This window comes from Spermophilus citellus (genome assembly GCF_964194105.1).
Source record: "Spermophilus citellus genome assembly, chromosome: 3".
NCBI lineage: Eukaryota > Metazoa > Chordata > Mammalia > Rodentia > Sciuridae > Spermophilus > Spermophilus citellus.
In genome coordinates, this window is record NC_138184.1 from 212,189,548 (window position 1) to 212,216,808 (window position 27,261).

At 39.2% G+C, this 27,261-nt stretch overlaps 1 protein-coding gene across 2 annotated transcripts; it reads right to left on the bottom strand.

The window, feature by feature from the left end:
• Positions 1 to 6,089: 6,089 nt before the first annotated feature.
• On the bottom strand, positions 6,090 to 25,263 carry SLC35B4 (solute carrier family 35 member B4). Of its 2 annotated transcripts, none has more exons than XM_081285876.1 (10): positions 24,903 to 25,240; positions 18,810 to 18,923; positions 16,173 to 16,275; positions 14,494 to 14,543; positions 13,374 to 13,455; positions 13,088 to 13,148; positions 11,404 to 11,513; positions 10,116 to 10,191; positions 8,761 to 8,836; positions 6,090 to 7,911 (listed from the first exon to the last, which is right to left on the bottom strand). In XM_081285876.1, exons 1-10 carry the CDS (start codon positions 24,977 to 24,979, stop codon positions 7,665 to 7,667), a joined length of 996 nt encoding a protein of 331 aa, XP_081142002.1. In that variant the 5' UTR covers positions 24,980 to 25,240; the 3' UTR covers positions 6,090 to 7,664. The 2 variants fall into 2 exon arrangements, with proteins under 2 accessions (XP_081142002.1, XP_081142003.1); XM_081285877.1 differs by lacking the exon at positions 6,090 to 7,911 and adding an exon at positions 8,212 to 8,635 and having other exon boundaries at positions 24,903 to 25,263.
• Positions 25,264 to 27,261: the final 1,998 nt, after the last annotated feature.

The following is a 27,261-nucleotide window of genomic DNA, read 5'->3' on the forward strand; positions in this document are numbered from 1 at the left end:
CTATTATTTCTCGTGTCCACAGCTTGAATTGCTGATTGTCTAGAAACTTCAGTTCTCAAGGGAGGAACACCATCCATCACCCAGGAATGCAGTGAGGGTTCATTTGAGAAGGGAATTGAGACTATCATCTGGTCTTATCTGCCTTCTATGCCACTGACACAACAGGAAAAGAGAAAAATTATGGTCACTGCTAGGGAATCGATCCTGGCTCTCAAGGGAAAACTGGATTCCTGCTACGTTCTGAGGATAAGTACTATTTGATTGAGGCTACCCCAGGTACCTTTCTCAGTACTTACATATCTAGAGGCAAAAGTCAATGAAGACAATACCACTAGGAAGAGGAAGAGGATTAGACTCACCAGGCATGAAGGTTTGGGTCATTCCACAAGGTCAAGACCCATGCCCACCTGGAGTGGCAGGATAAGGGAACACAGAATGAGAAGTGGAGTAAGAGCATTATAAATACTAACAATGGCCTCAAGAACAGTTGCTGAAATGAGGACTATAATGACTCTGCATATTTATTCCTTGTGTTATGAATTTATTAGTACTTTAACATTAGAAAATTGACTTTATTATCAGCAACAAATCCCCCCTTTCTATTTTATATAAGAAGTGTGCTTAACTTTTTAAACTTTTGGCTTTAGGTTTTAGGAAATCAAAAGGGTTGCAACTGAATTAGAGCTGGATATGGTGACCTAAGGGACATTGGGTCTCTAGGGAAAGAACAATAGCACTTTCATTAGTCAAAGGAATAGTCAAATCATATGTATTAGTCTGTTTTCTGTTGCTACAACAAATACCTGAAAATTGGTACTTTGTAAGGGAAAGAGGTTTATGTGGCTCATAATTCTGGAGGCTCAAGAGTAAGGTGCCAGTGTCCTGGCAAGGCTCTCGTGGCTGTGTCATAATATGGAGGAGAAACAAATGGAACTGGCCACATGCAGAAGGGATCATATGGTGAGACAGGAAGCCAGAAAGATTCAAACGCCAGGCTTGCTCTTTTTTTTTTCTACTTTTAGAGGTTAGAAACTGGGAAACTAATTAGTGAAAACGTCACTAATCCCTTCTGAGTGTGGCACCCACAATGACCTAAGCACCTCCCAAAAGGCCCCACATTTTAAAGGTTCCACCACCTCAACATTGCTACACCAGGGACCGATTAACCTTTGGGGGGACCCACTCAAACTATAGTATCCTATTAGGTAGAAGCCTGCTGCTTTTAACTTTAGCTTTTTGCTTGGAAGTTAAATATTATTGTCCAATAGCCCAGCCACAGGGGCAAGCCTGTTGGTGGTTCAGACCTCTTTCCCCATCTTCCCTATACCAGAGGTCTGGAAATGGAATCCACATTGCCCATAATCTTTACCAGCAGAGTTCTGGGATAGACTCCTCTAATGGCAGGTACTTGTGAGATCTGGAAGGCAGAAAGGAAGCAGAAGCCATCTGACTGCTCCCCTGGCACTAGCAGGCACACACATATGGCCTTTTGCAGATGTGCCATTTTATAATACCTTCCACTTGTTTTCCTTGACAACTTCCTTGAGTGGCTGAACAGCCCCAATCTGCCTTCCTCCTGTGAAAAATAAACTATTAGGTTAAGTGACTAAGCTTGGGTTTCCACTACATGCAGTTCAACATAATCCCAATAAAATTTGTATAAAAGGGTCAACAGTTTTCATTTTGTGACAAGATTACATATGCAAACACGTCTGCAGAGACATTCTAGAACTAAAATTTGAGCAGTACTATAACATTGACTCTTGTTTGGATGGAGGATATTAGGCAATCTAGTGAATAATGGATAATGCATTAAACCCCATTTGTGCCAAAGATAGTGAATCACTGCAAGGATGTATCCTTGCATAACATTGAAGGTTTATTATCAAAGTATAATTTAGAGATGGCATTTATCCAAGTAGATAAGAGAACAGAATTTAAATGTTTTATGGGACAGAACTTGGAGACACTACAAGAACAGTAAAGACATACATTAAACATGCTGTAAATTACAGCTACTTAAGCAAATCATTGATAAAGGCTTTGGGATGTAATTACTTCTTTCCATACTGTACATTTGATATTGTTGATTAACCTGAAAGCCATGCTCCAGTTACCAGGCGTAATGTTCACATTCTGATGTGAACATCTAAGAGCCACAACTGGTTCTGAGTCGTTTTGCTATCAATTTTCTGGGGTTTCTTTTCTTCACTAGCTCTTTGGAAACAATGTGGTAAGAAGATACATCCAAGACTTCATAATGACATTCGACATACACCTACACCACACAGGAAAAAGGAAAGGAAGATGGCATAGTGTCATTAAGGAAATTTTAGGGGTAGCATCATGCAGTGATTACAAATTCTGGAATCATCTTTGAAGGTTCAAATCCCAGCGCTAGCATTTATGAGCCACTGAGCAAGTTAGGTATCTCCTCTGTGTTCAGTCTCATCTATAAAACAGGATAATTCCCTTACATCAAGGATTTGAAGGGTGAAATAAGTTAATATTAAGTGAAACGCCTTGCACACAGTAAATGTATATTTACTATTATTACTGTATCATTTCATTCAATTCTGGAATGAACCAGATTATTTTAACAATGGTAAAGATTCTGGGAAACGAATACAGATGTACGGCCTTCATGAAAGGAGTGTGTTCATGCTGTAAGCTTCATTCAGAGCTATTACAGGAAATAATAAATTCCAGTAATTATAATCATAAGCTTATTTAGCTTCAGAATGCATTTGTGCATCATGGAGTCATATGTAATAATGGAGCCACATGCCAGATCCTTGAAGTGCTGATTAAGAAACAACATTAAAATAACTTAATTTTAATGAGACGATTTTATTAATTTTAAGATAAAGAACATCACTGAAAAGCTTTGATTATTAACAAATATTTGCATAGCCAGTTGTTTGTTTTTCCCTTTTAAAAGAAAAATTTTGACATGCACACATATTCAAGTTACTGATCTGTACTCATTTTTGATGGGTGCTTGAAGAGTACAAAGAAATCGGATCTTTGCTGATACTCACCAACATTTTATAGCTTTTATTAAAGAAAGGTATCTTGGGTGGAGATATTGCTGCATTATCTGCAATAGTATTTTGTTGCGGATACCAGATCACTGCTCCACTGATGAGATTATACAATTTGCTAAAGAGTTGAACTCAGCCATAACTTGGCCTCTCACCTTTCTTCAGGCTTGCAATCTGTAACATTTTAAAGTCCAACATGCACTGGGCCTGTCTGACTCAAGAATTGGAGACCATTCCACCTTGCAATTGCAGGCTCCGAGCTGCTTAGGAACATCCAGCCCTGTCCTTCTGATAAGTGTGTTGCAATTCTTAAAGAGATGAATTTTAATTTTGCTACAGCTAGTGCAAAATGTTTCATTTATTTTTCTCTCTTCCTGTTCTGTACATGGAGGCTATAGTAAACCATAATTAAAAATAAATGGTGTGGAAAACTGCTTTAAGAGTGGCTTTTGGGTGCAATAGTGGCATATTAAAATAGAGCTGGCCATTGCTGCACTATAAAAGTCAACCTACAGGCCTACTCACACAAAGCAGTTTGGAGAGACCGGCTACAAGAAACTTACTACTGTGAACCTCTAGAAATCCAAAAAAGTAGGCTGATCTACTTGAAATTTCTGAAGCAGAAACAGAAGTGTAGCTGGAGAAGTGACCTCTTATCAATCCAGCTGTGCCACAATGCCTTAGGAAGACAGGCTGTTGACAATGGCTCACAGTAAAAATTCTGCCACCACCTTACAAGGTAAAATCTGGAGAGTCGTTGAAAGCGTCTGTGGGCCCTTGAAAAGTAATCATGATCGGAAACACCTGCAGGAAATATAGCACTTTTATTAAGAAACAATGCTCATACAATCCAAGATAAAAACCAAATGTCTGATGAGTTGTTTCAGAAGGTTAAAAAAAAAAAAAGGCCCTTTACAATAATTGACGGTAAAAAGACTCATTCAGTTTGGCAAAACATTTTATTCACAAACTTTCCCTTTCCTCCGTAGCTCTCTGTTCAAATAGCTGGCAAGGCTGGGAGCGACGTTTGCTATTTACACAGCTCCAAGTCTGAATACGCACTAATGTCTTTTGGCTGCTGTACAAACTCAGCTGCCACCCCACACCCCGATCTTTGTTCTGAAGATGTAACATCGATGAAGGGCTCAGAGGCTGAACACAGAAAATCTTTGCTGCCCCTCCCCACCCTGTAGTTTATAAGGAAGAGTGTAGGTCTAATCATCCTCTTTGGAGGATGAGGCCATCCTCCGGAAGGGAAGCAACTAGCACAGCAATGACATGACTTGTGAATGTGACAAAGATTTTTTTTTTTTTAGGATGCAGGGGAATAACTGCTGCCACCCTCTTTGGTTCACAGGATCTTCACTACATCTTAAAATATATAAATAATTCTGTGTGTCAAAGGAATCATTATGACTCTTTTCTTAATTCTGGGCCTTGTTTCTTTTAAGGCAGGCCAAACTTTCTTTTTGTTCCTGTACTTGGTTCCCTTGCAGCCTACCTTTGGGTAGTGGTTTAAGCAGGAAAAGTCTCAGCATGACACCAAGAATAGACAGATAAAGATGCTCTACTAGCGGCAGCCAATACACACTGCACCAGGGGAGGTGACGTGAGGCGGGGCTGATTACCCAAGGCAACCACTCAAAACCTCAGCAACCTTTACTGCTCTGCTAGGTATCTTCTTACTTTCTTCCTGAGCACCAGATATGTAAGGTGCTAGATATATATTGCTCTCCCTCTTACCACCAGGCATTCAAGAGAGCAAAAGGCTGGGTAGCAGGCTACATGCTATATAATCTCCCAATATCCCTCCTTCCTTTCTTCTGCTCAAACCTCTGGAATGTTTTCCCTTACTGTCTTACTTCCCAACTAGCTGAAGAGTGGAGCAAGCATCGGGAACTGTTTCTCATAACTTGAGGAAGAGATCTCAACAAGCCTTCATTGAATGAATGAATATCATACAAGTCAGACCCTATGCCAGGGGCTGGCAATACAGGAGTGAATCAGATCACAGGCCTCTCCCAGCCCTGGAATATCTACAGTGAGGAAGATGCTGGAAAGAAAGAACACACAACAAGGCTGAGAAGGCCACGCTCCTGTCCCAGCTCTGGACATATCCAACATATTCTAAGGACATATCCAACATATTCTAAGGACATATCTAACATATTCTAAGGACATATCTAACATATTCTAAGGCTTATGAATAGTTCCTGTGGTTACAAATACTGCTTATACTCATTTTCAAATATCACTCCAATCAAGAGTAATACAGAATGCATTTTATCTATACTGACAGTTCTCTCAATCTAACAGTGAAATGCCTTCAATAAGAGTCAGTCACATTTTTCAGCAGAAAGCCACTGAGACCAAAATGCTTTGATTATCTAATAATGGCAAAATTCTCATAATTCTATTCGCTCCAAGCCAAAGACACACAAAATACAACAAATTCAGGATCTTGCTTTTGGATGTCCATAATGTGGTTCTTCTCCATGTGTATTTGTGTATTTGTTCAGGTCAATGCCAACTGGACCACTGGCGAACAGGCCCACATCCAAAGCCAATTCACTGGTTGAGGGTTATTCCTAATCAAATAGTTTTCACTTCTCCTCTCCACAATTCTGACCCTGTTGAGTGAGGCCAGCCAAAGTTTAGGGTAAAAAGAGCCAAATAAAACTATTGTTTTCCAAAGATAGCCCTCTGTCTGCTGGTCAAGATCTCAGCCCCACTCTGAGCATGCAAACATTTCCACACTAACCTTCAAGTTCGTACTTATCTACAATCATATATTTTGCCAGCTTCTCACCTGTACAGATGCCTTTCCTTAAAAAAATAAGAATGCATAACAAAATACACGCTACCCAGGTAGAAATACCCTGTAAAAATCTACAAAAACACTCAGAGGCCTCCCAAAATAGAGGCAGAGACATAAATAGATATGCGGTTATAGGTATTGCTCAGTAGAAAACACATGTGAAAGGGGCTTCAGTAAAGAAACTGGAAAGTAGAAAGTGAATGAAAAAAAAAATGAGAAGAACGTGCTCAGCAAATGACCACAAGACATTTATTAGAATCCTGTAAAAATACCACATCATCTTCCTACAAGAGGTGGCTTACAGGTGGCATGGATCAGCTCAGCCGTCCTTGCTTTCCTCACTTCTAGCACTGACCAAATTAAAGTACTGCAGCATTTCATTTTAGTCAACTGGGTAGGAAGAAGGGAAAGGGAAAACAAAAACGAAAACAAGAAAGCACTGACTGCTGGGATTGTGTCTGAACACATTAGAACCGACATAAACTCATCAAGTGTATTAATGGTTTAGTTGGATGAAAAATAAAGTAAAAAATATGGACAAGGCCTGGGTTTGATCCAAGGATAAAAAAATAAATTACAAAAACAATGAAAAAAGACAGCATTTATAATGTAATAGAGTCTTGGTAAAGGATATGCAGGTATTAGTATAATCCCAAGACCACGTCTCCTGTTACTCATCTATTATACCAGGCAAGCTCCTATAGGAGCACGCAGACGCCACACCTTACACTGTCTGGCTAGTGTCCTTTGTCATCTGATTTGTGCTTTGGGGTAGAGTTGTGGATATCTTAAACACTAAATTAATTTTATAAACAAACTATGTTTCTCTGAAGCACAAATTATATAGTCCTGACAGACAATGGGAAAGGCATTTAAGAGATGTCTCCTCCTGTTAAATGAGTCTAATGTTCTATAAAATGGTTTATTCGCCCTTTTAATAAAGGTTGAAAAAAAGTTTCAACCTGGATTGAAAAATCAGTTAACTAAGGGTAATAAATTATTTTTAAAGAGTATTAACTGGTAGCTGTTTTATCTATTTCCTTATATCCAACCGCCAGAGAGAAAACCCAGCTTACACAGCGCAGGCCTTCAGCTTTCTGAGCACTCATTTTGTTGTGCTCTGACCTGGTATCTGTCCATAAATATTCTATAATAATAAGACCAGCAGAGGTATTTGCACTGAGAGAAATAGACATCGTGCTGTGAGACGCTGTCGGGCTGCAACAGGTGTTTACATATGGGGGAAAAAAGCAAAATGTAGTAAAGGGGGTCTGCCAGTATGCTCCAGTGTCACCAGGGCTCAGAGTTCGCTGGGCCACTCAGTTGTTCAGTGGAAGATGGTGCCTGGAGTACCTAACAAACTGCAAAGTGCTGCTGAAGAATGGGGGAGGGGGTGGCAGGAGAAAAAGGGGATGGGATAACAAATGATTATTATGGCAGAGAATGTCAGAATAGTAACAAAGGCATGATCTTGTCTGAGATGACAGATATAAGACTCACAGCTCTAGGGACTTGGAATTTAACAAACAAGCACAGTTCTGAATATCCTGGTAAACAAAAACAAATAACGAATGATCTGTGTGATAATACAGAACTACTCTTTTTCCTATTTTTAGGGTTAAGGGATGTCTATTCAGAGTCTACAAACTTTGTTTGGATGGCCATGAGAAACGGAAAACGTCCCCTCCTTCTCAGTAATCCCTGGGGTATGTCTGGTTCCATCCTGGGGGTGATTCAGTGTTAACCGAAGCAAAAGGGCGGAGGCCTCCTGCACACAACACTGGTCATCTTCCAGGCAGACGTCAGTTCTTCTTGTCGGCCTTCTGCTGCTGACTTTTTGTGGTTCCTAGGTTGTTCCACACTTCTGTGTACATTAAGGTCCCAATGAAGACAAACAAGGTGCCCAGCCAGTGCCACAGAGTGAAAGGGTTCTGGAAGTACAGGATGGAAAAGATGAGGCTCACGAACTTGCGTAGAGTCACAACAAGCGTGACGGTGAGGGAGGCACACTCTGTTGTGAGGATGAACACGCCCCGGATGCACACATACCTGGAATGGAGTTAAGGTCGTTTTCTGTAAACTGCACTTGGGAGGCCAGTGGGGGGAACTTCTGCATGGCTCTTGGCTTAAATTTTCACCTTCTAAGAAAATAGGAGGGTCTACCACAGCACTCTAGGGCCCCTCCTCGGCAGAACATCCTGCAGAGTTCCTGTTCTGCCATTCCATTTATAGATCTCAGTTGGAAACTACCTCAAGATCTCCCATTATTATTCTGGATGTTTCCTGTGGTTTACAACCAAGGTTGCCTCTGAGATAACAAAAGGGCAACATTCTCTGGTAAGGCTGATCCCATCTCCCTTTATTTTGTCTTGTCCTCAGCTTCTGTGCACCCTCCCCTAAAAAGGAACTTTAGGATTTCAGAGGATTGAGGTCAAATCAAACTGTTTCACTACTTCAAAGAGTTAAGAGATTTTAAAAGGAACTTAAGGTCATTAAAAATGATTACTTAAAAAAACTTGAGTCTTGACTAATTTGAAATTTCTTTCAAAGCTTGTGGTACTTGTGATAATTGGAAATATCTTGGAATACTAGAAAAGCCTGGGCAAAAAAAATCACAAACTGTCCATGCCATAGACTAGTGTTTAACCAGCGGGCTCCTTCATTCCACCAGCGCATTCCTCCCTGCTCCCTGAGACTTAATGATCCATTGCACCACTGTCTCTTTGCCCTTTGCAAAGGAACTCCCTGAATATGTCTCTCTGCTTCCTGCTCCCTACAGGAAGAAATCAAAGAAAAAAACCAAACTCATGTCTCCACACCTGTTAGAAGAGAAGAATAAACATTCTATGCCAAAATAACATGAAGAAACTATATATATATATGAAATCAAAAGGATACTGAGTGATAACATTCATGAGGAGGTAGAACCACATGATGGGCACTGTCACACCGACAACTGGAACTTGATAGAGCTCTGCAAAGATTGAGAGGATATGGTCACACTAGTTTTTCTTTTTCTTTTTTTTTTTTTTGTGGTACTGGAAACCCAGGGCTTTGGGCATGCTAGCTAGGCTACACACCTAACCCCAAGATCACTTTTTGATAGCTAAACTTTTCATCTTTCAAAAAGGCAATATAAATAAATGATTATAGAAATAGCAGCATTATTTCACTTACCAATAGGTTTGGACCTCCCATCAATTTACCTACCTTGATTCTAATGGTTAATAACAGCCACAAGAGTTATTGCTCTGAGGTGACTCTCAGAGGTCTTCAAAACTATGTTGTTAATAATCGGAAGTGGTTCTCTTATTCAGAAACTTTCCAACTTTCTTATATACTATTACCTTTATCATATATATATACATATATATATATATATATATATATATACATATATATATATATATATATATATATATATATATATTTATTTATTTATTTGGCCAAATGAGAGAGATAACACAGTTATAACACTGTCATGCAGAGAGCAGACCTAATTTTAGAACTCATGCTCCGATAAGACCCTAAGGCCAGGCTATAGAATGCACTTACCATTCGAGGTATATGCAACATAAAGCCTGATTTTAAGTGCCTTTTGTTCCCTGTGTGTTCATTTGTCTGTATGATGATATCACTAGTAGATAATCAGATCATACAATAGTTTCCTTTAAGTTGACTGACAATTTATAGCTAATTAATCAAATGGCCACTTTACATTTATACTGTAGACACTTGAAACTAATTTGCTTATTCTTGTTGCCTATCTAACCGGTCACTAGGAAACAAGCCCTGCCACCATCCTACGCCCATCTTGCATGGCACCAAGGCAGCTTGCATCCATGAGCAGCTCTGCCATTCACAGTAGAAAAGGATGAGCAGCACCCGAGAGAGCTGGACTGCTGCCCAACTCTGCAGGGTGCAGATCTCTATTCTGTGTGGCTACTAATTGTTTGTATTCCCAAAACCTCTTGATTCAAAGGCAAACACACAAATTTCAAAGCAAAATAGAAACGTGAAGATATTTTCTTACTTAATTTGCAAAAAATGGAGAAGTGCCTACATAAAGTTATTGCTGCTACAACTACTAATTAATAGTACCATTTATATTCCTGAAAGGTTGGAGGAAGATAGTTTTGGAAGGGACGGATGATTTAAATAACAATGAAAAAAATTATGGTCAAATTAAAAGCAAAACTGAGACTCTGCCTCAGAAACTGGTATGTAATTCTATCATATAATCCTAAACTCACCAGACTTATTGAATAGAACTGCATGGTCATAAATATCAGAGGCCAAGAAGATGAAACCAGGAAGTGGAAGGGCATGCTGTGGGAAGAAATGGGTCATATAAAGTTAAGTGCAAGAACATACAACACAGTAATTGAAAGTTGTACAAATTGTTTGATAAGTAATATAAAGAAAAGCAAGTAGACTAAGTTAAATCTATCAGTGCCTCCACTTGACATTATCTGGCATCATGCACAGAGCAAAGCAAAGGAGCCAGCATCCTTTCCTCAACAAAAGGGAAGGGGGAAACTTTAAAACAGTCCAAAAGGATTTGACACATTTATTTCTTTATTTTTTGAGAAAGGTTAAGCAAACAATGGATCTAAGAATTATAAAGAATACAGAGGCAGATTTCAGGGAATTCAGAAAGCTAGTGGGAAAGAGATTTGAGGACAATCCAAAATCAGGGGAAAATAAATGAAGGTAAAAATAAGAAGGGTCTGAAGAGAAAAAAGGATATGATAGGCCAACAATGACAAAGGTGCTCGACAACAGCCCCCACTCTGCCCAGCAGTAATGACGAGTCGCACCTAACACTCACTGAGCAGTTACCATATGCCTGGCATTGGAGATATGAACCAAACACAAAGTTTTAAAATTCCCAGCCACGTACCCTGGCTCCAATTAAATATCTCAAAATGTTTGGTTGCAACTTCAGTACAAAAAGTCAGCCGTGAAAGAATCCCTGGCTACCTGCATGAGGGCAACTGCCTTACCCTCAGCTTAAGGGACTGGCTGTGCTCTGAGGGTATCTCAATAGCGAAGAGGGAAGAAGAGGAGGAAAGTTAGAGGAAGTGACAGTTCAAAACAAAGCACATATAATAATTAAACTATTAAGTGAATAAAACCCACCTGGGGGACTTATGCCTCTCTACCCCATCCTCCCCAAACTACACCCCAGATGCCTGCCTGTACAAATTCCCTTGCCTGTTGCTCTTGGAACTTGGTTTTCCTTTTCAGGATTTCCATATTGCTTTTAACTCGATTTCATCTACAAGACTGTTGCAGGTTAGGGTGCTTTGTCCCTGGAGGTTGCTCCTGCCTAACAGATGTTTCATTCACATTGGCTGATAAGGATTGTCTTATGTAGGCAACTGTGGCTCAGAATGTGCACTAGCTCCCTCACAAAAGCACTTCAGTCTCTGGGTCTCAAGGCTTTTTAATGATATCGGAAGGATGGCATCTTTCACTTGAAATAACACACTATAATGCAGGAATTTCTACCTTCCCCACCTATAAGAAGTTGCTTACGTTATAAAATAAGGCCTCCTTGGAGTGCTTCCCAAATTGTTTGTAGAGAGTCTCTTGGAATACACCCATCCTTGCTGACATCAGAAGAGCAAAAGTCAGTGCCCCAATGCCTAAGACACAAACACTGGGTTACAAGACGGCCTGCATTTGTTCATTTTCAGATGTTTCCTCAAAGAACATTTATTGCTTGTTTACAGTTCTACAGATATTATAAACTAAATGTAGAACATGTACAACATTTTAAAAATAGGTAAAAATCAACCACAATATCACTGTCTAACCTTTTATTTTCTACATCTCTCTATATCTAATGCATACATTTTTATACTAAGATGGGATGAGATTGCATGCACGATTTTATATCTTGCTTTTCTTGGGATGTTTTCTCACATTTTTCTTCAAGTCCTTCATTCATTTTTTTCAAAATTGTGATTTAATGACTGTATATTATTCTACCACATGGTTGGATATAATCTAACCATCTAATCTAATTAGAAATAATCTAACCATTCTCCCTTAGATGTCTTTCAGGGAGAATGGTTAGATTATTTCCAATTACCTCATCACTGAAATCAATACGTATCATTGTACACAAACCTTTACACCTTTTGATTATTTCCTTAGAATAAACTTATAAATGGAATTACCGAATCAAAGGTTGAAGACATTTTAAAAACTCAATATACAATATTTTTCCAGAAAGGCTGTGTCAATTTAAACTAATCATTTATATGAAAATGGTTTTGTCATTCTGTACCCTCGCAGCAATGAAAATAATCATTTATCATTTTGCCAATATGACAGGACAAAGTAAAAAGGTATTGTATTTTAGTTTTAATTTTCATTTCTTTGACGAACAAACTAGTGAATCTTAACATAAAATTATCATTTATTAATTTTCCCCATGAATTGTTTACTCATATCCTTTGCAAACTTTTCTCATTAGGTGAAGTATTTTTCTCATAGTTCATACAGATCTTTCTATGTTAAGAATAGCATCCTAAAGGGATAAAATTCAAAGAAAAGAGAACCACAGTCTTTTATTGCTACTTCCCTTCCACGATGTCAGTCTCAATCTGTTCTTGTTATTACTGAAAGTACCTGGAAAGAATTTCCCTCCAAATCAGACAGTGTGAGAACAAGGCTCTCTAGGAGTTCTCTAATTAATTCTACAAAGAGATACTTGTATTTAAGAAAAAAAAATTCCCAGGAGATTATGATGATCAGTTAGATTCGGGAACACTGCCATCTGGAACAGGTAACCTATGAAGAATATAAATCTAAGATTTAGAAATGGGTCCCTTGGAAATTTGAAGAGTCAACTGGTTAATGTGCCCTTCTTTTGCAGATGCTTTTACTCAGCAGATGGATCATGAAAAAATGGATGACAGCCCACGCGCTGCTCTCAGAGCATGCTAGGCAGGCGAGTAGACACACTTTTCTTTCAAGGCCAGTGGCAACCAAGAAACATATAGATCCACGTTGTCCAGCACTCTGCCACAAATATGGACTTTTATTTTTTTTTCATTTCTTGAATGCTAAGGTTTAGAGATACAGGATCCCCTCTCTTCCAGGGCATAATTTTTTTAGCTGAAGCTTCTTGCCAAGAAACACTTCCCTTAGGAGAAAACTAAGCAAACACAACTTCAGAAGCAATTAGCTTTATTGTAATTACTGTACTTGCCTAGTAACCACCATGCAAAGGCCTGGAATCCATCATTTTCACCCACGCTGGACTGGGAAGTCTAGGAAATAAGAAAATACACTAGATACAGAGACCAGAATCACATACAACATGCAAGAGAGACAAGGGAAGTATTTATGCTATCCATTTCCCTCCATTCCTCTCTTGCAGAGACTCAAATCCTTACATCACAAAAGTTTTAATTTGTTTTATTATTAATGAGTGTCTGGTAACCAGGCCCCAATGGCAAGTAGTGAATATAAATGATTTGTGAGCTGATTCTTACCACCTGCTTTGCTGACATGAAAGTGCAAATAAAAATCCCTGCAGACACCAGGGCAATGGAGGTATACTTGAAAATACTGTATCTGCAAAATAAAAACAAAACACAGGAAAACACATTTCCAAATGACATTTATAGTCAATGGGGTATGTAAGTACAAATCACTAAAATGTGACCTTCCAGCAGAGTCCACACAGGCAGGTACATGAAGGAATCAGAGTACTGACTGGTTTCTAAACATTTTCCCTGGGGTGGTTAAAATAATTTGTTTCCAACAGTTTGTTGATAAACAGATTGCTACATCAGGAAACAAAAATAGAAACAGACACAGACCAGGCATGACACTGCATTCTGCTCTTGAGAGTCCATAGGGAGCCTGGCCAGTCTTAACTGGGCTCAGTGGCTTTCCCTGTCTTTATAGAACTCAAACCTGAGTCCTAAGACACACACCACCAAAGAGGAAGAACAGACCATCAGGTACCAGTAGCAGCATTCAATGCTCAGAAAATGATTAAATTGAACATTCGCTGAGGATGGTATTATTTTTAAAATTTCTGAATAACTTAAATGTTGCTTTTGAATGTTGGCATAGTTGGACAAAGAGAATTTTCAATTTATAGAACGATGAGCGATAGAAATAGCGACATTTCACATTAACTAAAATAGCATCATTATTATCCCTTTCAGATTTTTGGTGATCGAGCAAAAAGCCTCAGGGAAGGATTAAAAAAAATTAAAATGAAATGTAATAAATAAAATAAATGTAATAAATAAAAATTAAATTTAGATGTTAAGTGTAAATAGTCACAGTGGTAACCATACTACACAGTGAAGCTCTATTGGTTTAATAGGTACGTATAGTACCATAGATTTAGTCATGACAAGAGTTAATCAACTCAGAGAAGATACTACTCCAAAATCACAGATAAGCCCACTCACCTGGCCAACTGCCTCAGGAAACTATATCATTGTGCACCATTTTTAGAAAAAGAACTAAGAAAAAAGGTAGATGGCCAAAAGCAAACTTACAACCACAAAGGGAAAAAGAATCCAGATGATAAGCCCAGGGATGGTGGCTTAGAATATCACTTCTATACATAAAATATGAAGGTGTGTTGTTTACCTTTTCTTTAAAATGATAATTCCCAGAATCATGTTGGCTATTAGGGACCCCTGTAAAAAGGAAACAAGAATAACAAAAAGAGTCTTAGAGCACCAGGGAAAGAAAACAACTCAAAATGAATATGAATGTGTACAAGGTGGGAAACATGGAATGAAGGAGGATGGATAAACAATGAATAAGGTCCAGATGTTCTATGGCAGCAAAAAGTATAGAGCACAACGATCTCTCGTGTTAAACAGTAACGAGCTAATAATGAGAACAAAAATGATCAATTCTCAATAACTGGTCTCAGAAGTTATGACTAATAGGGATAAATGATTTAATAGACTTCTTTTTGTCCAATTTTCCATCTAATTTCTAAGACTTTTAATAAGCTTCTCCTCACCTGCAGTTTTAATGAAAGAAGTCAAACAAGAATCTCTCTCCCCCCTCTGGAAAGATGTCAATCAATCAGCAAGTGTTTATTAAAGTCTACTATGTGTTAAAGTTCATCTTAATAACTATAATTAATAATTACATTCAGGAATAGCACATTCAATGTCACAAAAATCTCAGGCCACCCAGAAATGCTATCATTCCAGTCATCACCACCCATTCTGCATTCTTTTGCAATCCTACCTACATGACCCTTGAAGTCTTCCCTTCTCTTCTGGGCATACTCTGTTCTTATTTATATACAAACCACACATGGATCTCCCACCATACATAGGAAAAGAAGAAAACTTGTACTACTTTGGGAAAAATTCCCTTTGTCAAAAATTTTCCTTTATAAGCTCAAGTTTTTGATGAAAAAAAAATTAGAAAAGAAGTACAATTTGAGCATTCCTGATCTGAAAATCTGAACTGTTCTAAAATCCAAAACTTTTTGAGTGCTGACATGATGCCACAAGTAGATAATCCCATGCCCCAAACCTTGTTTCATGCACAAAATCATTAAATGTATTGTATAAAATTTCCTTTAGACTATGAGTATAAGGTACATATGAAACATAAGTAAATTATGTGGTTAGACTTGAGTTCCACAACCTACAATATTTCTTTAGGTATATGCAAATATTGCAAACCTGGAAACACTAGTGGTCACAAGCATTTTGAGTAAGGTATACTCAATCTGTATCTGTTTCATGTAACAGAAGTAAATGTAATTTTTTTTAATGGGAAAAAAAAAACACTAAGGCTGGAGTTGTGGCTCAGCGGTGGAGCATTTGCCTAGCATGTTCGAGGCCTTGGGTTTGATACTCAGCATTACATAAAAATAAGTAAAAAATAAAGGTATGGCGTCCAACTACAACTAAAAATAAATAAATAAATATTTTTAAAAAAGAAAAAAAAACTAAGTGATAAAAAAGAAATAAGTTAAATAACATTAATAGTAAGTTTGAATATAAAATCAACCAGATGAAGAAAATTGAAGGTAAAATCTGTTTCCCAGGGAAATTTTAATTTTTTTTTAATAATCACCCATTAGACTTCAAATAAATAAGTTAACTGTCCACTTTCACATTTCTTTCTTTTTGCCTTCCTTCTCTGGTGAAAGCCATCCTTGCTCACACATTCACAAACCTACTCTCTTATACCCAAGACCAAAGACTTATTACAAGACCTTTCTACTTTTGCTACATAGTCAGTCTACTACTTTTTTATGCTTTTCAGAGGAACATGCACGTGGCAGCACTTACAGATCTAAATATCATGTGCAAGGGCATGGCAATGTTGAGATTCAGGGCATAGTTATTCACCACGCTGACAGTAAAGAACATGGTTACCATCACGGCATAGTACCTGAAATACAGAAAGAACAGCAAATCACAGAATCTGTTATTTCCAGATCAAGTATAGAAGGATATCTATATTTTAGTCTAAAAAGAATTTTATTTGTTTCCTTTGCATTAAAAGACTATCACTATTATCATCTGAAGTCAAATATTATGTATGTATAAAAATACAAAGTCAGACTAACATGGGAAAAGTTTGAATTACTGAATATGTTTAAAGAAATTACTTTTTCAAGTATACATGGCCATTTAAAACTAAACTTTTAAAATGTTAATAGATATCAATAGGTTTTTTCGAAGTGAATAGATAAATATTACTGTATTGGCTCACTGTACATAACTTTCATATATATATTAGGTTAAACCATATTAAATTGCCATGTTTTTTTTGTAATTCAAAAAGGGTTGAACATCAGCAATTTCAATAAGAGAAATATTTAAAATCAATGACTAAAGAAAGCACGGCAAAGGTAAATAAGTGATTCCATGTTCTTCATGAAATGTTGTCCATTTCCACCTCTGCACATGTGGAGATATAACAACAGAGAGTTGTTCCAAGTTATCTTCTCTGACAAGAACCTATTATGTATTGCTGATTAGATATGGAGCTCTCTATACATCACAATAGGCAGTAAAGTCCAAGGCTAAATTAACATAGCCTGGAAAGTTTGAGGAGCTTAACAATGAATGTAGAGCACAGTGTCACATACACACAAAATCACTAGCCATTGTTTCTTCACAACCTTTTAATACTATATATTAGTGATTTTGCAAGGCTTCTTGTACAATTTTCTCAGTCTTGCCTTAAAGAGATACCTTTGGGAGGCAAGAAGAGTTCATCAAGGTGTTTCAGGATAATTAACTCAATTATTCCACATGGCTGCTGACCTAGCACTGCCTAGAAATCACTTATGAGGATGAATTACATGAGTAAAACTTTAATTATGGTTTCACAACCGAAAATAAAATAGCTATCACAAACAGGACACACATGGGAGTGTGGTTGTTGGGGGAAGATCATGGGAGTCTCAAGGACAGGCTGGGGAGGTTGAAATTCATTCTGAACATCATGACAACCACTGAGCAAGAAGTGCCACAATGAAATGGTACAAGTAAAACAGGAATAAACAAAAGTGGGCGGAAGGGAGATCAGTCAGCTGGATACTTAAAAGTTATGGTGACACAGAATATGCTCCTGATCCACGCAAATGGCTGAGGTGATGGGAAGAGACAGTGGGAAGAGGCAGGAAAGGCCAAGGAAGTAAAAAGTCACTGGGGCTCCTAGTGCAGGGTAAATGGTGGCCTGCAGGAACAGAAGTGTTATGAAGATATTAAAGCCAATGAAAAAAAAAAGTATTCCGAATATTTAACATCTGTTATGGTTTAGATATGGGGTGTCCCTCCAAAGCTCATGTGTAAGACAATGCAAGAAAGTTGAGGTGAGATGATTGGGTTCTGAGAGCCTTCACCCAGTCAGTGATGAATTCCTTGGTAAGGATTAACTGTGGATAACAGTAGGCAGGTAGGGTGTGGCTGGGGGAGGTGGGTCATGCCTTTTGGGTATATATTTCGCCCTGGTAAGGGAACTCTCTCTCTGCTTCCTGATCGGCAGTGTGCTGCTTTCCTCCACCACATTCTTTCACCATGATGTTCTGCCTCACCTCATGCTCCAAGGAATGGGGCCTGCTGTCTAGGGACTGAGACCTCTGAAACTATGAGCCCCCAAATAAATTCTTCCTCCTCTAAATTTGTTCTTGTCTATCTTTTAGTCACAGCAGTAAAAAAGCTGACTAAAACAGCATCCCACACCAAGAAATTTAAAGGTATGATATTTAATATAACCCAATTCAGCCAGATTTTCTGTGTGCACTGTTCAGGAATGCTGCAAAACAACAGCAACAAGGGTGAACCTGAGTCCCTGGATATAGTCACATGGGAATGTTGCTCTCCATGGGTTAAGTGACACCATTCTTCTAACACTCAAAATTGGATGGACAACACTCAAGTCTCTCATCAAGAAGGCTGAGTCTTCAACACACTGTTTACTGTAAGAACTGCCCTGGGTTCTACCTGGCCTCAGGAGTACAGTTATGCAAGTGTGGACTAGTGGAAAAAGGTCTGACGTCAACAATTCTGACTTTGCTTGCTATTCATTTTCTTTTAATTGAGGTGAAATTCATGTAACATAATATTGACCATTTTAAAGTGAACAATTCAGGGGAATTTAGTACACTTACAAAATTGTGTACACCTCTATATAGTCCCCAAAGTTAATCAGTTTTAGAAAGGGACAGTCACACACAAACACAAGTGCACACACTACTGTCTTCCTCACAGTTATGTAAAGTGTTGTGGCAGGAATTTTATCCTAAAAATAGACTCCCCAGAGTTTTGCAATCTGTTAAACTCAAAAAATGAATTATTCTACTGATATCTTTGATATATATCTCAGAAAAGAATGTCTTATACTCCTTTTCTATGGGTTCCATCTCTCTAACTTTTTAAAAAGACCCAAAACAAAGAGACTTTTATGTGTCATACCTTATTGGGATAGCTGGCGGCTTCCTTCCCAAGTCAGCTTCAAAGAGGAAGCCTTCCACAGCAATAAATAAGAACTGTGCAAATGTCACGATGTTCCCACATCCTGGATGCTTCCTGGGTGATGAGTAACAGAAAGGAAAAATAAGGCACAAAGACCGAGATAAAGAGCACTAAAGTCTTATATTTATAATTCCAAAACAGCGGGAAGGATAGATTCCTATTACCCACTGTCTTTCCTTACCTTGGCTCTCAGAGGCCATGGATCACACACCTTTAGCATTATACCTCACAGAAAGTGTAAAATTTTCTTATTTATTCATCCCCAGGTGTAGCAGGCCATGAATGAGATTTGCTCTGCCCTACTCATTACCAGAACTGTGACACAGCTTTCCTGGTACTTGGCAGGAGACTGGTTATATGTTCTGGTGGAGATCCAAAAGGCCTGTCGCCAGGAGCTGAGTCAGTACAGGTAGCAAAACCCAAGGACAGAAAGGGGCTGAATTTTCTCCTGGAATGTTTATATACATTCCTGACTGGGAATCATCGGATAAGGTGATGATAAGGACATTATTTTAGATATGTCTCCGAGGGGGTAAAAACTAGTTCTTGGGAAGGGGGAGGGATCTTATCCCTTTTAAGTATAAGGTACAGTAAAACACAACTGTGCATAAACTAGAATATAGTATATCTGTGAAGGGGTGATTTAGAAAAAATGTCTAAAAAGGGTTCTGGTGTCCGAGACAATAAAACTGCGAAAGACTACTGTAGTTCCTTTCACCACAATCCTTACACAGCATTTCAAACCTATTAGGCATCAAGAAATGTCTGTGGAATTCAATTGATCCTCTTCAGTGATCTATGTAACAGTGGGGAATCTTCCACAGTGACCATTGGGAACAGATTTACAAAGTAGAAAAATTCCTTCTAACAGCCAGCTGGAGGCATTCTGAAAACTAGTCACGTGCTATGCTAATGTTTTTCTTGAGCTTGTCTATTCAGCTCTGCTTGATCACTGGAAAAAGTACCAAGTAAACAGCATCTAGATTTCCCTAACTACCATTAATCACCACTTCATATTCTTCTCTTCATCCTGATTAAAGATATTTACCTAAAGCCAGTGAATACAGGATTTAACTGTATTGTTACATATTAATACATTGCTATTTATCAAAACTCCATTTTCTATTGGTAGCATAATATTAAACAAGATATACAAACTCTTAAAAGATATCCATCAGGCACAAAAACAGACAAGCTAAGGCATAAGCCATTCTTGCAGCAAGTCAGGCTTACCATCTGAAGAGACCTGTCACTGCTCTAAGCTGGACTGCCTAAGAAGGCTTCCTTGAAATCTCCAGTTTTAGATGCCATTCAACAATGTCTCTTTCAGCATTTTTCATATCAAAGGACAAGACCAAACATTGCATAGCAGGAATCCATAAATGAGTATGTAAGATCATTATCTCATTCAAGAAGCTAATTAAAACCACTATCTTATATATGAGAGCCCCAAGAAGGAATTCTAACCTAGATGGTCCCTGGTACAGTGCTTCCGAACTCCCTCCAGCCCACCACTGTTTATAAACCCATGTGCCTTAAGAGGCTCACTCTCTTACTTCTGATTCCATTGGTCTAGGACTGGACCCTAAGAATCTACTTTCAAAAGCTTTCCTTGGCTGGGCATAGTGGCGCATGCCTACAATCCCAGTGGCTTGGGAGGCTGCAGCAGGAGGATGGCAAGTTCAAAACCAGCCTCAGCAATGCAACCAGGCTCTAAGCAACTTAGTAAGACCCTGTGTCAAAAATAAAAAGGGCTGGGGATGTGACTCAGTGGTTAAATGCCCCTGAGTTAAATCCCCAGTACTAAAAAAAATATTTTTCCTTGATCCTACTGTGCAGCCAGAGTTGAAGTGTGCATGAATGTGCATATGGCCATGCATGTGTAAGAAACATGACCCCTTACATGGGATTGGAGACTACTACGCACCATAGTGGTTAAAAGTATAGACTAACATGCAAGATTCACTTTCATCACACACCATCTAAATCCTGTTTTCTCATCTTTAAAATGGGAACCTATTAGTTGCTCATCTTGGGAGTAAATGAGCCACTCCCTAAAAAGTACTTAACACAGTGCCTGCCAGAATGACAAAGGCAAACAGAACCACCAGTGATGACCAGTGCTTAGGGTCTTGCATATTGAAAGGTCTTCAATGAAAATGATCTATTATTAGTGTAACGAGAATTCAATGAGAAAATACAAATGAAGTGCCAAGCACAAGACTGAGCCCAAAAGCTCAAAACTTGCTTTCCTTTCTATCTTCTCTCTGCGGAAAGCTCAAGTCAATTAATGAACATTATCAAGAACCAATTGCGCACATTTAGGTGCTAGCTTAGAGGGAGTTCCCAATATGAATAACAACTGATCCCTGCCCTCAGGAAGACAACAGCAGCTTAGGGAGCCAAAAGGGGAAGTATGGACAGTGAGAACCCAGTGCCACAGTGGGAATGTTGGAGGACAGACCATATCCCACCCATCTTTGAGCCCCAATCACAGCCTTCACTCAAATAAGCCAATGAATGTAGGAATGGCTCACTTTAACAAGAGTGATCTAGAATATTAGCATATGTACAAAAGATTTTTTAAAAGGTAGTTTATTTTTTTTAAAAAAGATTCACTTTACAAGTGTATTCTCCAGGTGATTTTTTTAATGTCTTGTTGTTGTTACAGGGCTGAGGATCCAAACCTAGACCCTCACACCCAGGGCCTCACAAAGGCTCTATCACTAAGACCACTTATGATTTTTTAAAGGCCATCATGTTTTCATTTTACCTTTATTTTATGGAGTTAAAGTAGTAGCATGCCCATTTTATTGCCCAAGACACTAAGGGCCACACAGCTGAGCTGAATAAGTTTCTCAGGGCCTCAAGGCAAAGTAACAGGGTTTGCATATATCCTTATTCTTTTTCTTAACATTACAATTCTGCGGCTTTTAATGTGGCTTTTTAGTCTTGCAACCTTGCCACTAGCTAATTTTAGGACATTCCCCAGAGGAAATCCTGTATGCATATGAGTGACTCCTCGCCCTCCCTTCTTTACCCCAGGTCCTTTGACAACTCATAATCTACTTTTGTGGTCTCTATTTCCATATAATTTTTAAATCTCCCTAATGTACTCATATAACTCAAGTTTCTTTCTAAATCTACTTGGCTTTTTAGGAACACATATTATTGTATATCTCTCAGTGGAATTCTATATATTTAACTGGAGTAATTCATTTTAAAAACTTCAGATTAAAAACTTAATTTTTTTCCCTAAATCTTTTGTTCTTTTGAAATTTACTCCCCAAGAATTATAATCATTAACTGCCAACAACTGCTCTTACTTTGAATTCTCTTTGGCAAGAATCCAAATTTTTATTTTTTAAAAAAAGCAACTTTGAAGAGAATGAATTGATCAGTTCATATTTTTTCTTTTTCTAGATACAGGAAACTTCCTTATTTAATTCAACATCAGTCCTTTAATTGAAAAATTGAATGGGAAAAAGAAAATGTTTCAGATTGTTTTCCTAATGTAAGACATACAATACCTTGCCTATCAACTTGTTAGTTGATACATGAATATTTTGTTTCCAAGGTAGGAAGGAGCTTCTTAAAGGAGGGGGAGCAGGCACTTATTCATTACTATGGATCTGCTCAGTGCAATAATATATGTTTATATTTTACTATTGGTCCCAAATATAGGTACACAAATCAGAAAGAACAAACTGAATTTATTTCCCAATTTGGGAAAAACAGTTTAAAAAATTATTTTTTTCCCAACAGGTCAACTTTAGCGTTTACATTTAAGAGTAAATTTGCCATTTGCTATGATGCCTAAGTGTTATATAAAGAAGTCATGAAAAAGTGCAGCTCCTGCTCTAAAAAAATTCATGGGCTTTCCACTGAGATGTTCCCAGATAAAGCAGTGAATTCCAAGATCATATCTAGAAAGAACCTTAAAGACTATGTGGCCTAAGTAGGTTCTATTTTACTGATTTGTCACAAAAATTGTGACTTACCCAAGCAAGTTAGGAAAAGGCAGCTATTTGGTCTGGTATATCACATATCACTGATTATTTTAACAAATATACTTTCTCTCCACTTAATGAAAACCCACTGTTGTATGCAAAAAATGCAGATATTCAAAAAAAGAAAAGAAAAAGAAAAAGAAGGAGGGATGATTTGTTTATAAATTAGTCAAGTATTCTAAACAGAAGCTCCTATGGAAATATTTTATAAAGTTAGATTTGTCCATAACTTTTCTGAACATCTCATAAAACAAGGTACCTGTATTGAAATAAAATTTTAAGAGTAATGGAAGTCAACCACCAGTGTGCTTCAAGTTTTCCACATGCATCTCATTTAATCCTTTAAAACTTGTGAGCCTGATGGAACCATTACCCTCTTTGGCAGGTATCAAGTCATTTGGAATCAAGTCATTTGGCCAAGGACTCACAAACTAGTAAAAAGAGGCTTCAGTAGCTAGCATATTCTGGCATCATACAGCCTTTTGGCAAGATTTAATTTAACAGCATATATAATATAAATATTGCACTATTATTTTCTGACCTTCGCTTCCATGGACTACCTAATTACATCACTTTTTTATTTTAAAAAAATATAGATATAAACTACATGTCAATTTCCAAAGTGGCCTTCCTTTGAAGTGTATCAGATTATAGCCGGATACAGGTGTTGGTTTTTTTTTTTTTTTCCATTTTCATATCCTTCACCACCTGCTCCCAAGACAAATAACAGATCTTTATCAGCACTTGCTGTATAATAAAATGTCAAGCTCCGTAAGAGCAAAAATGAACTCCTCATAAAGTTTAACTTAACTGGTTGCTTCAGAATGATTTAATCAATGGTTTCAAATAAAATACATCTCTTGCAGGCATCACATGAAGAATTGGATGACCAAGACCTATCTGCTGCTCAAGTTCAAAATTAACTGGAAGGTGAAAAAGGGTATTAAATTAGGAATTTAGACATCTTGGACTACAGATCTTGCTCTGCCACTTACAAGTAGTGAAAGACCACCTATTCACTGTCAGCAAAACGGTGAATTCTTGACAATAGGATTAGTTGGAAGATAAATGGAGAATTTAGAAACAGGAAGCTAGATGGCACCACAGATATTATTTTACAGCAGGGGAAAGGAGGCCCAGAGAGGCTAAGTAACTTGAAAAGTGCACACAGTCAGGGGATGGCAAAGTCAAGACTGAAATTCATAACTTTGAGCTTTTTAATCCAGAGCCTTTTCCATTCCACCTGTTGTCTCTTCAGCAACAGTTCTGTCCACTGAACTTTGCACATTGTTTCTCAACGCTATTTGCTAGCTACCTCAATAAAGCTAGTTTAGTAACCTTTGGGAAAGTGTCATAGCCTTTCTCATTTTATATTTTCAAAATGCATGTTTCCCAATTTAAAACCTATGATAACATAAAGCTGGAAATGCTCTCTCAGGTCTCTTGGACTGATCTTCCACATAAATCATCTACATCATTGAGATGTATGTTTGGGCAAAATAGTCACAGGCAACTCTGGGGCCAATAATAAAGATGAAACTGTGCAGTGTGTACAAAACCAGAACGCTTTGTAAGTCAGAACGCTTTGCTCAACTCGGGATATGCCATTGACTGGGCGAAGAAATGAGCTGGAGCTGAAGGGGAAGTAGGGGAGAGAGTGGCTGGACGAAGGAACCAGCTCCCTGCCTATCTTGGACCAGTCACTTAAAAAACTCCGCAGGCTTCCAACCCCCAGGGTGCGGAAACTGGGTGACGACTGCAACACCCTCAGTGTCCGTCCCCTCACCGGAATGCTGTCAGACTTTATTAGGCGGGATAGCCGGCGGTGTGCAGGACTAGAGACAGAGTAGTGGGTCCAAAGGGGTCCCAGGCTGCCCACGCGGGACCTTGCTCATGCATTCCCGCCCGGGCACCGCTCAAGGCAGGGTGGGGACTGGGCAGAGATGCGGCCCCAGGCGGCGCGCAGAGACGCCTCTCCTCCGACCAGCCCGGGAGCCCGGGTGCGGCCCGAGAGGTCACTCACCGGGCCAGCAGCTCTAGGAAGATCACGTTACTGCAGCAGCCTGCGAATACCAGGCCCACCGCGAAGGCCGGGCGCATGACCGGTGCGGGGGCAGGGGAGCGAGCGCGGAGGAGGCGCCCGCCTATGCTGCTACCCCAGGAAGGCGGCAATGGACATGCCCGCGGTCCGGGAGCGCGGCTCTTGCCCGGGGCCGAGGCGGTTCCCCCTTCCCCTGAGGCCGCCACCCACGCTGCCAGCCGAGGAGCTGTAGTTTTCAGTCAGCCCAGGCCCCATTCATCCGAGGGGGCGTCCAAGTCCCGGCCAGACTACATATCCCAGCATCCCGCGCGCCCTTACGCGGGGCGGGACGGGTCGTTCCGCCAGAGAGGAGCAAAGGGAAAGTGCCACGAAAGCCTCGCGAGATCAGCGGACGCGGGGCCTGCCGGGAAGTGAAGTCTCCACTCCGTCGATGCTTCCTGGGAGACCCAAGAACTCAAAAGGGGGGTTCACCACTGTCACAAAAACTCGCAGCCGCTGCACTAAAACCACAGACTTGTGACTGCTCATTAGAGGTGTTCGAGCATCCGAAACAATTCTCCAAAACAGGATGAAAGTAGAAATTGGTCTCTAGAAAAGCATTAGTTCTGGGGTTGGAATCTTGGCTCATCAGTGGTGCTATCCCAAGCAAACTCTCAGAGCCTCACCCTCACCCTTGGTAAAGATGGGACAGTAATTTACGCCTGTCCTGCCTGGTTGATGTGAGAGGTAAAAGATGTGGACTATGAAAAGCCTAGCTCGTTAAGTTTATTGCTTTACACCCAGTATGCTAATTGACCCTGTTGACCCTTCTAGGGTAAGGTCTTCCTCCAGTTCAGTGTGGTCAGGTGCCCACGTTGTGCCAGCTCAAGGTGTGTGCTCATCAAATATTGAACTTGTAGTAAGCAGTCTATTCACATTAATTCTTGTTTCTACTTATCAGCTGTGTGCAGATTTTACACTACAATTAGTATTGTCTGGGATAGTTATTTAAAATATAGATTTCTAGAACCCATGCACAGGGATTCTGATATAGTAGGTCTAAAATGGAACCCAGTAATCTGCACTAATAACCAGATGATTCTGTTGTGGTTTCCAGGCCACAAAATGCCGGGGGAGGGGCATTTTAAAATATGTTGTGGATCTTGAGGAAGACTTCAGACTTTCATGTTTCCCAAGAAATAAAAACATTATCTATCACATTCCAAAATCCTACTTATTCCCAACCAGATACTTTGACTTTGCTATTGCTCTTTTATTTAATTATAACCTAAATATATGATGTGATAAAATACTGAAGAGTAGGACTAACATTTTATACTAGGAACTGGGAACAAAAAGCAAGTATAAATATATTGCTTCTATCAAAAAGACTGTCTTGCTGGGAGGACGAGGAGCTATATACACATTTTACTAATAAAGAATAGTGTGGCACTATCCTGTGTACTTAGTCAGTGCTCAACAAACACTATTGGTTGCTGTTGTTGATGACTGAATAAGTGCTATGTTGGATAAAGAAAAGTGACCACAACACTTAGAGCCACCAAGAGATCTTTATTGAAGCAGTGCAAAAGAGGAGAAAAAGAGAAAGAAAGAAGAAAGAGAGAGCAAGGGAGAGCAAAAGCAAGAGAGGGAGACAGAGCAAGAGCAAGAGAGGGAGATAGAGAGAGGGGCCCTGCAGGAGGGAGTTTTTATAGCCAAAATCTAATGGGGTCTCTGGGTCTGCAAGTTGCCTTGTTGGCGTACAATGATTGGATCACACAGTAGTTGCTAAGGGTGTCATCTTCTGCCTTCAAGCAGATGGGGCAGGGGTCAGATGTGGGTTTCTGTTGCACCCGACCGGTGGGGGTCGAGTGTTCAGCTTTGAGTGGGGTTGAGTGTTCAGCCTTGACGCAAACAGGTGATAAAGAACCAGACAGAGGGGGGGTTGGGGTGTGTAGGTTATCCTGCAGCTAACGTTTGTTCAGCCTGCCCTGCAGACAACTTAGTTCAGCCTGTCCTGCACCTATTGGATAGCTCAGATTGTAAATGCTATGAGAGTTTAGTTGGAAAAAGAGGGAAATGTACCTCCTTTCACCTGGCTTTTTGATGGAAGTGCCTGGAAATTGGTCGTTCTTGAAGTTCCCTAGATAATCTGTGCAGCTAAGGCTGAGAACTGTTAAAGTAAAGGAAATGAATGCCTTAAAAGGCTGGGATTAGGGACAACATCAATAGGTCATTTTTAAGGCTCATCTCAGTCTGATTGAATCAAAATCATTTGGGGTGGAACTCAGGTATCTGATAGCTTTCAAACTCTCCCAGGCAATTCTAATATACAGTCAAGGTTACCTTACTTTAATAATCA

Excerpts from the sequence above, each read along its gene's own strand:
- SLC35B4 (XM_081285876.1), bottom strand. The coding sequence starts at position 24,979 with ATGCGCCCGGCCTTCGCGGTGGGCCTGGTATTCGCAGGCTGCTGCAGT. Across the intron at positions 10,192-11,403 it reads AGGAGGCCTTATTTTATAAC|CATGCCCTTCCACTTCCTGG; the intron begins GTAAGCAACTTC and ends TTCTTCCCACAG. Across the intron at positions 8,837-10,115 it reads AGTTCTATTCAATAAGTCTG|AGCTCTATCAAGTTCCAGTT; the intron begins GTGAGTTTAGGA and ends CAATCTTTGCAG.